Source organism: Topomyia yanbarensis, chromosome 3 (assembly GCF_030247195.1).
Source record: "Topomyia yanbarensis strain Yona2022 chromosome 3, ASM3024719v1, whole genome shotgun sequence".
Lineage (NCBI taxonomy): Eukaryota > Metazoa > Arthropoda > Insecta > Diptera > Culicidae > Topomyia > Topomyia yanbarensis.
In genome coordinates, this window is record NC_080672.1 from 251,683,843 (window position 1) to 251,697,127 (window position 13,285).

General features: G+C 39.7%; 1 protein-coding gene across 2 annotated transcripts in view; it reads right to left on the reverse strand.

The window, feature by feature from the left end:
- LOC131693507 (homeobox protein araucan) overlaps window positions 1-13,285 on the reverse strand; it is a 225,744-nt gene that overhangs the window by 82,205 nt on the left and 130,254 nt on the right. For both annotated transcript variants that reach the window (XM_058981374.1, XM_058981375.1), the window contains one exon: window positions 4,404-4,781. In XM_058981374.1, the coding sequence (XP_058837357.1) occupies window positions 4,404-4,781 (378 nt within the window). The remainder of the gene's footprint in view (window positions 1-4,403; window positions 4,782-13,285) is intronic.

The window sequence follows — 13,285 nt, forward strand, 5'->3', positions numbered from 1 at the left end:
TTTAGGTTTTAACCGTTAGGTCATTCGCCCATAATTTGATAGAAAATTGAATTGTCTACAAGTTTGTTGACAACTAAAAATTGATCTGAAATCACCCGGACAAGTTGTTTAAGATTTTTACGAAGTTATATCTAAAATAGTTTCACGCGAGGCCTAGTGGTTTGGAAATATATTTTCTCGCACTTATTTCACAACCAAAAAAATAATTGGGTTTAGTAACATGAAAATATTTGACGGGATTCATTACAACTTCTTCGTTGACAACAGAGACAGAAAACTATTTGTGCTTTTGGTTCAAGTTTGTAATCTTTCCCGATAAGTTCGAAGGAACTACCATTCATCGGAAGGTATTGCTTGGTTACAAGGGTTTACTTACATTTATGTTTTAGAAAGGTATGGTTTTAGAAAGGTATGGTCGCATAATTTAGGTTATGATCGTTTAAGTCAGCTATTATAATTCTTTTCAAGACGAAATGTTAGGACACACAGTTTATAGTTGAACGCAAACCAGTTTATAATTGAACGCAAACCACAGTAACTGTCCAAATTAGTGGTTAGCGTAAAATGATTTATTCAAAAAAATTTCAGCAAAGTATATTGTGGCAGTTGGATTTTACGGCCATTTCCTATCAATTATGCGATAAATCGTTAATAAATTGATCTTAGATTATGCGAAATGTATTACTTTCGAAAACAAAATATGATTTAAGTGCAAGAAAAACCTTGTATACATACAAATCCACGAATATATCCCAAAAAAAAATCTTGATCCAAAAACTCAAAGTTTTTTGTTCACTGTTTGTCACATTGAGTTAATTTTGAAAAAGATAATCAGCGATTTTAACCCAGCATTGCAATGAAATTCACGAAATATTGCAATAGTGTTAACAGTTTCATTGAGTTTTTTCAAATATAAAGGTTGAAGTTCGGGACAAGTGAATTTTAAACGAAGATGCTAACAAAGTAGGAGGTTCATGTAAAAATAGTTATCAGTCATCCCCGAGAACAATCGAAAAAATTAAAAAGAAAGGCATACATCATTGAAAAAGCTGTTTCTGTGGGAGGAATCACTCACCATCTTGGAAAAGAATATTAATATCATACTAGTTTGGTCAACACTTATCTAAGACTTTTCATCCCAAAAATATTAATGGTGCCCTATATCAGGTGGAATCTGGAATTATAATTTTCAGCTAAAAGATGAGACTTTCCAAGCTCTCAAATTCCGCTGAATGCATTGTTCAACTAAACTGCGTGTGAATTGACTTACAAACCACTAGGGTTTCTGTGAAACTAAGTTAGACTTAGACTTCGTTAAAATCTTAAACAACTTTTCCGGATAATTTCAAATCGGTTTTTAGTTGTTAACAAAGTTGTAGACAATTAAAATATCTATCAGATTCTCACTTTTAGTGTTGTCCGATTGGCTAAAGCACCATCTAGGGACAGAAATATGAACTAGTTCTATTGTAAAATCTATGTTTTCACGAAAAAATTAAAAAAAAAGTTGCTCTAGACCCCCCAACGGATTATTTTGATGTTGGTTTCAAAGGAAAGGGGAAAGCCCATTCTTCCTGCAGTTTCAGAGATGCTGAATTTTTTTGCATAAAATTGTTAAAAAAAGACACCGTGCGTATATGCAGACGACATGAAACTCTTTATGGAAATAAGTATTGCAAATGATGCTGAAGTATTCCAGAATTAAATCAATCTATTTCACATATAGTGTATTAAAATTTTACTGCTACTTAACATAAAAAATGTAATTCAATAGCGTTCCGCAGAAAATGTAGTTTCCAATCAACAAACATATACTTACGAAATCAACTTGTAAAAAACGTTAAATTATACGAAATTTGTGCGTAAACGTAGACTCCAAACTCACATTTGTTGAACATTATAATACAATGACAAATAAAGCTAATAGTATGATGGGCTCTATTAGACGATTCAGCTATAATTTTGTAGAGTCTTACGCGATTAAATCGATATAAACAATACATACGTCAGACCGATTCTGAACTATTGTATGGAGCCCATACACTATCCTGCATGAAGATTTAATCAGTCCAAAAACAATTTCTCTCGTATGCACTTCGTAAACTCATTTGGACCACATTCCCGCTTCCATCATATGAGGCACGCTGTATGCTCTTTCGCATACAAACACTTAAAGAACGCCGCGAATTTGCAATGATTTATCTTATTAACAATATTATTTCCCAACGCGTACAATCTGCATCATAACTTTCGCAAAGGAAATTTTATGCCGTTCAATAACTCTTCGTTTAAGAACTCGTAAATTATTTTCAGGAACACCTTCTAAAACAAATTATGCAAAAAACGGCCGCGTCAAACGAATGATGCGCCAATATTACCAAATCTATCAAAAATTCACAGTACTATGTCCACTGGACAGACATAAATGAAAAATTGTCTTTAAACCGTAGAAATAATGAAGAGTGCAAGTAATCACTGAAAAACCATTTTTGTAGTCTACATCTGTTCGAGCAAATAGTTAAATAAATAAATCGTCTAGCCGAGTATGTAGAATGCATGTTATCGATTAAAAAGCGTAATGATAATAGGTTTTTTGAGCATGGGTGCAAAACGTTAGAAAATGATCCACTTAAATATACGAATATACATGTATACGAGTGAATGTGCTCGTAACGTTTTATTTGCATTATACCAGTTATAATACAACATTCGCATTAAATCCTTACATATTTGAATATAAATCATATTGCTCCTATTGTTTTGTTGCACATAAAGTGATACAGTACTAGTCAATCTGAAGTAAGACTTTTTACTTTTCTTGAACATGCTATCTTTCGAATTTCAAAATAAACCAATAATATGAAAAAGAAATGACAAAACTCACTTTAGCTGTAGTTTTGTGATACCGGATACGGTGTCCTAAATACGTCTTTTCGTATATAACCAGTACAAGACGGCCTTGAGGTGAAATCAATAAGTGAGACTTATTTCCTAGTACTTAAAAATGAATTAACATTCATGCCAATCATTACCCAATTCGCTTTAACTCGATGACGCGTAAAATGTATCGACTTTTTATTCCATGCTATTTTTTCCAAAACTTGGTGCGTATCCCGAATGAATCACTTTGATACAGTGATAAATTGCAGGAAAAGTGGAACGAGCGGTTTAATACACTTTCTTCTATTTTGCAGCACGTTCCATCGTGTGGCTAATGAAATAGGCAAGAGGCGCTCAGAATGGCAAACAACTTCTCGGGGCTTCGCGGCGGAAGCGGCAAGAGGAAGGAATTAACTGGTCCAGGCACTTCTATTCCCGTCGTCAGCATCTACTGTTGGACCTGTGATTAAAGAAGAGTGGATCGGACTATCCCTCCCGCGTAGCCCGTATTACAAATCCGTGCACTGAATACTAAATGCAGGTCCCGTGAGCACTCCGTTGGTCGACCGAACTGAGAAAACCGTAGAGTTGTGGTTCAACAGGAAAATAATGGCGGTCCTGTCAGTGTTGCTGTTCCAGCCGGCTCGCTGGAATAGTCCAACTGCACATTTTGGTGCCGAGGATAAACAAACCTGAATGAAACCCGTACACGTTAGGGGACATACTTCGGGTTTTTCTTACACAATAGCGAAAGCGCGACATGATTGCAGATAGAAGGTGGGGACATGTTTCAGTGCAAACTGACAGAACGAACTAGTGACTGGTAGCTGTAAATTTCACTCTCCTTGGACATGTGGAGCACAACAAAATTGTTACCATCGCCATAGTACAAACTTTACGGGGCCGAGTATGTAGCGGAGAAAAAAAACACCACACTCTGCAACAGAAGACAAATGATCTCGATGAAAAATTGTGAAAAGTAAAAACTAAAAGACATGGTGAATTTGAACGACAAATTCACCTAGCCAACAGACTAGAGTCGGTGTTTTCGTTGCACACACGACAACGTTGCAAGCAGTTGAGGGCCACTAAAATAACGGCCAAATGCCCTCGCTTACTTCGACCATCATAGTTCTCTTTCGATGTGCACGGCAAACACGACCTTGTTGTGCTATTCCTAGCAATGCGCTCTTGAGCAGACATTGTTATTTATTCACAGACGCATATCATAATAATAAGTATTTCTTCATATTTGTAACAAACGTGAAAGCAAGCGATGAATATTAACAACATAGCGACATTAATTAATTAAGCTCATTTTGTGGTCTGTATATCCTATACGCAGCTTAGTTACATTTTCAGACATGTGGTACGAGTAGCAGAACTTCTCACAATTGTCGATCATAAATATTTGCGGAAATTCGTTTAATATTCTATTAGTGTGTGAATGGATAAAATGCGTAGCACATCGTTCGCTACGATCATGAATTGATAGAATGTTTCGTTATCGTAAAGGTACTTACAAGAGGTGAATAAAATGCTGAACTATCTACACCGATGCTCGGGTACGGATTCTGCTCGGTTGAGGGGTAAGGTGTGCCGTAAACTCCAACACTTCCGGTCGGTATCCGGGAGTAGCTGGACAGGGCTAACCGGGCCGAGTCATACTGGCAGGAGCATACAGTTTGTCCTGATACAGGATCGGTCATAATAGGCCTACCATTCTCACAGCAGGAGGTTGCCGGTGGCGCATTGTTTGAGGTTTGTGAGACAGCCCCGGGGCTTAAGGCACCTGATGGCGCGCCTGTTGCCGACCCACCCGGGCTCAATGACGGAGCGTTCGTGGCCGAGATTGGTGACTGTGAACTGGCTGTTGTCGTCTGTCCACCACCAACCAACAACTGCAAAAAGAGATAGAGAGAAAAAAAAGTTGAAAATAAACCGATTTAATAATTTGCGCAAAATCACTCATCCTAAGACTAATTTCTCTACCACAAAACCGCAATTTTTCGAATACAATTATTTATTATCCAGCGTTGCCGATTCACATTATGCCACTTGTTCGGCACGCCTTCGCCATCTCGCCCGCCAAGCTCACCTCAGCTCATTGAGCCGTAATAATCGCTTCAAGTGTTAATATATCTTCAAATATTGTCTTTTCATCTTTCAACACCACCACCGTAATAGTCCTCATCATCATCGCCATCGCCAGCATCAACATCTTGTCTCCGCTCATCCAAATTACCTTCGATCCAGTCTATTTCCCAAAGCACGGAGCAAGCGGGGGAAAACAAAGGAACAGAAAAAAAAGAAACAGACAACCGACGCAACAAGCTAAATAAATAATGAATCTAATGGCCAGTTTTTGAAGAGTCAACCGGCATCTCTGGGTTTGACCTTCCCAAACCATCCGTCCCAATCCGTCTCCTCGCAGAACCAGCACATATCCAGCGTACCGGTAAGGGAGGGAGATATACGGTGTTGATTATTTACGTTTGTTGTGCTATCCCTCCAAAAGTAAAGAAAGAAAAAAATAAGCGGCTGGATACACTCGGAGGGTGCGAGGGGACAGAACCCTGAAATTTTGGGTCATCAGTAAGAGAATGAGTGGAACAGCAAGACTCTTGAAAGGCAATGACAGCAGACCGACAGCCATGAGACAGCCGAAGCGGAACGATCCCCCTTCTCGGCAAAGATGACAACGTACAAACATATCAAGTTACGCGATGATAGAATGTATAGTCAATTTGATTTTAATATTTGTCATATAATATGTTAATTTACAGTTAAATGAGATTAAAGGATTTTCGTTTTGGGCGATTAATCGAATGAATTTGTGAAGAGTTTACCATGGACCAAAGGCATGCTTCGATTGGGAAAATGTTCGTTCAATGTCAAAACAACGAGGCCTCAGTGCTGCCAACTAAATGGAATGGTAATCGTCGGGGTGATATGCCATTCTTGCCCTCTACACCTTTCCGACAGATGATAATTCTACTTATAAGTTTCGCGTATGTATATGGAAAGCATAAACAACAACAAGCTTCTTATTACGCTTTATCATTCTTTCTCTATACGGATCCAGTTAGTCTGGGAAAGGGAAGCAGCAAACGATGGGATTAGCATTTAATTCTATTCTTGTTCGTGTCACATGAGATGCTTTATAGCTTTTAATTATGTTTGAAAATGTCGCCTTTAATAAACACACACACATCAGCTAGAGCCAAGGAAAGAGGTTTTTATAATAACTTTCCGCTAGTCATCCTTAAAGTGGAGGCTTACTAAATACGGTGGCACCAACGTGGTGGAGGTCGTGATTGTGTGATGAGAAAGCATCAAGCTAGGCCTGTTTAGTTCGGTGAAAGAAGGAAGTCAAAGGATTAAGGTAGGATTAGACCCCAAAACGAGTCCTACTGCATCGCTCGACGGCTACTGCGATTTTTCGAGTCTAGACAAATTAAGCCGCTCAGCAGGTAGTCATTATGTGGAAGTCACTGACTGACATGAGCACTTTGTCTTTATCTCCTTCGAGTGCTTGGAATTCAAAAGTGCATTTTATATCCAGTCTGGTGGATGCAACGCGGATCAACTATTTTTAAAGTGCCATACCGCTACACAGAAACCCACTTAGAAAGTGAATAAATCCACGCCAAATTTGTACGTGCCAAGAAACCGATCGGGCAAAAAAGGTACGTAATTACGCCTCACCTTTTCGCCATATTTGTTTTACATCGTGAGCAGTTCTGAAGAACGCCAATTGTCAGAGTTGGGCTACAAATGGAAAGACGACCAACAGAATCCTTCCTGGATCCGCACCTGACACAGCGATTCGAAGAGATAGAGAAGTTCGCTTTTGCCTTATTATGCAATAAATTAACGCCAATAGAACAGCAAATAATTGTTACTTATTTTAGTGCTAATTAAGCTTGAATTCATTCCCACTTAAGCCTTGCTCTGAACAACCAGCAAAGCTAGTAGATACGGCAAACCGGTCGAAAGTGAGAGGAGCATGATTCCTGTGCGCGATTATTGAAAATGGAATAGTTATGTTTACCTACATTTGCAGCCTTGTGCCTTTCCTCTTTGCTCCTTCACCGAATGGCAATAAAAACACTGTTGCAACTATTGCGGGATAGCGCGCTACTGACTGGTGTGATGTGATACGGAAAAAACCGAGTGTTATTTCATCGCACATTAAAGTATTTGTTCCGAATGGACAAATAATTTGGAGAACAAATGGCAGACGGCTAGATCTCCCGAGTCTTATTGTTGTTATTGTTCCGGTTGTAAAACGTGAAGCTTCTGTGCTTTGCTGTGGTCCCCCCTTGGGCGACGGCGGCAAATCACGCAGAACGAACCAACAAAGCAGGCCACCATCGCGAAATCATCACGCTTCATAAAGTAGGCGAAAAAAGTGCTAATTAAAATGCAAATCAATTTGACATGGCGGAACACACCGGGCGCGACCGCGGCATTGGTGCGGTACAATTAGCTGAAATTTGTAATTAGAATTTAGCCAAACAAACAAAAGTAAAACAGCCGGAACGAAATAACCCTCCCAAGACGCAGTGTTTTTTTTCTCGGTTGTTTTCTTACGGACCCTGAACCGAACACTGCCGCTGCCTCCGCAGTAGCGATGGGCCTCGTTTTTATAGCTACACTTTCTTTCTCCAGGACAACTTTACCGGTACCTCTGGCGAAGGATCGATCCATGGGCGTGCGCAAGGGACCAATCAGATTGGCTTGAATGTATGTTTCAAAACATTGCACAAAGTTTGGACAATACTTCAACAGAAAGGATTTCAATAGTATCCAGACCACTTGTCTCCTTTTTCCCTCTATACAAAAACCAGCATACGGTCCTGCATTTCCCGAAGGTGTAGAAAATATACAACGCTTTCATACTCATTTTAATGACGTCTTGAGCAGAATTAATTTCGTGATTTATCTTACTGCTGTTTTGCCTTGTTTTATTCTGCTTCGATGACCATTTTCTTATTCCACTTTACGAGACGCAAAGGTCCATTAGAAATTCATTCACTGTGTTCACTGAGATGTAGAGCATTTTCTTACGAAAGCCTCTTCTGGGCACCAGAGAATCCTTTTCCGGTTTAATCATTATTCCAACCGAAATCATAAAACGATAACTGTTAGAGGAGGGATCCTGAGTGGCTCCTGGCTGAAGACAACACCGCAAATAAATCCAGTCCCATAAAAAGATCATTCTCGGCCCTTTCCAAATTACGATCCCCGGCAAGCCATAAATTATCACCCGAAAATTATCCCATTGTTTACTTTCTACTGACTTTCTGGCTGTTATTTGCATTTAATATCTCTATTTGGCTAAATTAAATAAACCGAATACAAATACTTACTCTGCCCTCATCACCGATGATGATTACGAGCATTGTTATAGTTGTGTTTAATGAACCTCAGCTTTACTACGTTTATATGACTGCGTTTATGATTTATTGCCAACAGGGCTAAAATAAACAAACAAATCCAGTTGCTGCTTTCGGTCGTACTTTGAAACTATTTAGTTCGTTTAATAGTTCATCATCAAGAGCGTACATTTACCGGTAGTTGCCCATAATCCCCCTACGTCTATACAAGCGAGCCAGTTATTATCGGAATAGGAGTAATGATTATTGCTGTCTCCTAACGAGCCACTCAGAAAACATGGTCCTGGTCGGTACACTTATTGACATATTCTTTAATTGCCTCTTTCTCCTACATGTATATTACCGTACGCATAACGATAAAATTACTATACCAATAGGCTTTATCTTTACAACTAGTGTCATTATCCCGCCTTTGAGGAGCCAAGAGCTAACTGACAACAGGCGGGCTCTGTAAACACGTTAAATCAAAGCAAGCATTTCCCCGTAACCAAGCATTTCAAACGCTCGAAGCGCCTTTCGTCATAAATAATGAAGCTTCCGTACCCGCTGGTCGTCATCCAGCAGGCGGGGTCTGTTTTCCGCACCACGCACAGTTTTGGGGGTAATTAGTTTTGAGTACGAGCGAAGAAAGCTGGAAATAAACGCTAAATGCCGTATGGTATGGTGACAATGTGTCAAAAACACCCCTTGTTTACTTTTTCTTCGGAAAAAGTCCTGTCATTTCGAGGGAAGTTCGTATTCGTGCCCCTTCAGAGTTATCAACAATCAATCATAATCGTTGGCATGCCAGACTAAGTTAAACATTTTCAGGTCAACAGCATTCGTACTCAGCTGACTCGAAGAATGCTGCTTTCATTAGTTAACGCCTAAAACTGCAACCTCTTCTTACAAATTTAAATCTGTAATTTATTTTGCTATCAAACATGCAAATATCAAAATCACATCTTGTCCGAAAAACATAATCCTCTGCCCTGAAATTGCCGGTAATTTGCATCGCAAATTTTCACCTCGCTCTGTCCGCCCAAACAGTGCTTTAAAATCGCAAAAATAACAGTAATCGTCTGCAGCTAAAGAGTTTCATAATATCGTCATAAACATAACGATAATGGTAATACCCAAAGCATACATCTTCCGCTTAAGGGGTTTTTTTCTGGTACCGCCCCACATCGCAAACCTTGGCTGGAGACGTTCATCGGAGTAAAAAAAACTTTTATTACCTCTTCCCATCGACAAAATGAGATGCATCTCAATTCAAGTAGCCACAAAATTTTCTTTGCGAAAGTTGCATGATCCAAGCAACCCAAACTACTGCTGCTTATTAAATTAGGGAACAACGGTTCGAGGTGGTGAAGAATGTTGGCCCCTAACTAAAGGCGGTTAACGTTTCATTGTACATTTTTCTTGTGGATTCGCCACATCATGAAGAAAAAAACTCTTTGATTTTATCGGACATTGTGGCAGTTGTCCTCAAGAGTAGTTGAACTGAGCCAACAACAAAAAAATGTTTCAATACTCGCTCGAGGCCTTTTCCGCCTTTTTCCTTCCGACCGTATTAAGCCCAGTGGGAAACCAGTAGTAGTCTGCAAGAAATCAGTTTTATGAATAAAAATGCACTTTCATACACGCAGAAATGTTATCAGCTCATATCTTCTTCGTGCGACGTAGAAAAACGGCAGTAATGCATCCTCGCAAAGATGACTAGAATACATATCATTTTCTGGTTCAGTTTTCAGATACTTTTTTCCACACGCGTACACACACACTGCTAGCCTGCTGTGATCGATGCGAGAGCGTATCACTTTAGTCCATCAGGTGGCCATTGATGGCGCACAGTGCAGAATGAGTACCGTGGACAGTTTCACGGTTCACGCATCAAGCTGCCCTCAAGCGAGTGGTGAGAAAAAAAGCCAACAGAATGACGACGAAGAAACAAACCAGAACGACTTCGTCTCTGTCATACATAATAAATGTAAGATAAATTTGTAGAGATAAATCGTTTTATTGACAATTTATTGAAATATTTTGATAACATTCAATGATAATGATATCATTTTTTGATGTGATGAAAGTTTTATAAGTATTTTTCATCCTCAGCTCCTCGTTCGTACGATATTGAAGTTTTCTCTCCACCTTAGATTTATGTTTATGAACACATTGCGACTTTATGCTCCGGTTTTGCAGACTGGTTTTCGAGGACATGGGAATGATTTATCGTTTGCCTTATACCTTCTCTTGTTTCTCCTTCTTTCACTCTCTATCCCACTCTCTCTCGATCTTAGTTTATGAAAATTCCGTTTTGGCTGCCAAACTCTTCCTTATCTCTGCACTATATATTTCAAGATATTTTTTTTGCGAATGCGGCCAGTTTTTAGTAAAGCCCATCGAATTCTCGGATCGATAACGACCACGAGGATAATTTCTGCTGGGTTTTTAGATCTCATCTCAACATTTCCAACATAGCCTCTGGTAGCTTGTTTTTTAGTGTTTCTCGTTTCAGCTGTCCTTCGTCGTCGAGTTGCATGAGCCAGGGTCACACAATTCCTCTGCTAATCGATTCCGACTAAATGTGTCCTATTTAAGTCATATTTAGAGCACAACTCAAACTCGCGAGCATATATCAACCTTGTCTTCCGATCTAATCGATAAACGTATCGAAAATGTTCCACAGTTTTAAGAAGAAAGAAAAAAGTCCACCGTAACATGTGCTAAGGCTACTACAAAAATTTAAATATTATTTCCATAAATATTTACATAATTTTCCACTGCCGTCGCCGTTCATAAAAGCGATTTTTTTCGACTGAAACCATACATAATAACCACAATAAATTTCGGCGAATATTGTTATTACTACCATCGCGCCCGACGGCGATTTTCGCTCGCCGTCGACGCGTTTCCAAAACCGCATCACGGAGATCGGGCAGCAGCGGGCGAAAGACATGGCTAACTGCGACTGAATTTATGAGCTCCGATCAGACCCTCAGCCCTGAGGCTAGTTTCGATCAATCTGCTCGCGAACCCTTCCGACTAGAAGCAAAGCAGCCCACTGACCAGTCCGGTATCCTTATCCAAGCAGGCCCTGTCAGATGTTTTCTCACTTTACCGCATGCTTGGCCCGCTCAACGCCTTTTCTTGGACTCTCACTTGGTTTCCGCACACGGAGCGGATAAATCATAATAAATAATAAATTACATTAATTGAGATATAAATATTACTATCGACAAATGGATAATTCATCATTTCGCAAGCTCTGTCCCGGTCGCTCCATTGGTTTTCTGCAAGCGTGTGTGGTTCATTTCAAACTGTCTTAAATTAAAGGCGCTTCGTTATTAGGCGAGGATACGAGGCACCTTTCCCGACCAATCCTTTGATCGAAAGCACGCGCTCCCTTGCTTGCGAACAAATCCGGTGCACAATGGTTTGGAAAATAGGAAAGCACACAATTACATCAATCTGAATGACTTTTGGAACACTTTCCAATTTTTTCCATTCCTCTTTTCTACAAGCACCCGCACAATCGACCGATAAATACACGCACAATCGTTCTTTATTCCATTGACAGAATAATTGACTTAACCTCACTTTCTGGCATCAGAATAAACTTAATAGAAATGCCATTACTTCCCACAAACTCAATTTCATTCTGTCAATTCACGTCTTTATTCCACTCCAAACGCCTATATCGGTTGGCACATTTCCCCATTTCGGCACTGGAAGTGGTCGAACCGTTTCCATCCCATGACTTCTATCCTCAATCCGCGTATGGCCTTTCTCGTTTACCTAGAAAAAATACATAAACAATCGTACGTATCAGTGGTCACCAGGGGAAGGAAAAATCTGTATCCGAAATCAATTTCCAATCCGGCGAGACCGATATCCTATCCATGTAATGACATTTTGCACACCACTGCTGGCATTCCGGTATTTTCGGCCAGTAGCTGGTAGCAAATCATATGCGATGCTGATTGTTGTGCGAACAAGATTACCTTTCCATATTTTCAGCTTTGCAATTTCCTAGGGCTGTGACCTTCTCGGATTGTACAGTACAGTAAGGGATTCAATTCCGAATATATGCATGGCGAAATTATGTACTTTGACGGTCACGCTGGGGTGAATTTATGATTCTCATAAATTATTATAGACTTTCCATTTTCAATGAGAAATTTTCGTGCTATATACCTTGATTCGATTCCACTACACAATTTTCAAAAGGAACGCACATATGCCGACCTCAAGGAACTGACGAAGTCCCTATTATAGGTAGATAATCTATATGGAATTTTGTGCAACGAAAACATCGCTTGCACCAAACATAATTACGAAATTCCCATTGAAATGATGCCACGTTTTACCACAAAACTGCTGCCAAAAAGCAAACCCCAAAGTGGAATGAATATATAAAATCATTGAGCAATTTCACAATGAGAGTACCTTCGGACTCGACATCTCAGTAAAGAGAAAAATCTTACTTTATAAATTATTGACATCCACTTCAACATTTTTATAGGATTATGAATTATTAATTCATGAAACGGATTCATATTTGTTTTATTCATATTTTCCAGTTCGTCTCATTCCCGCAGTTTGTTATCGTCTTTGGCAATCTTCTCGGCTCCGTTTTCTCCCTGGACCCGTTCACACTTATGCTCAATGGCCTTTGATTTAGCAAAGATTCATAAAGATCCTCTTGCGCCAGTTTCGTTCTATGGATTTTGAATTCTGGCTGCTTCCCGCCGTGACCCCAATCGGCCCGTGCAGTTTTAATAGGGTTGTAAAAATGTTCAACGACGCATTGTTATTAAAAAATTATGAATTTATAATTTTTGTCCGACTTCAGACGACCCTTAATAAGTGGTTTCACAAAATTCTACAGCTACTTTTTATGACGTTCCAGGAAGGCGTGATGTTTAGCCCTATTCGACAGTGTAGTGGCCACAGGGCAATTGCATAGACTGGGTTGCCTGTGTCGCAGTGCCATCTATCTTGTCCCGAACACAGAAGAGACA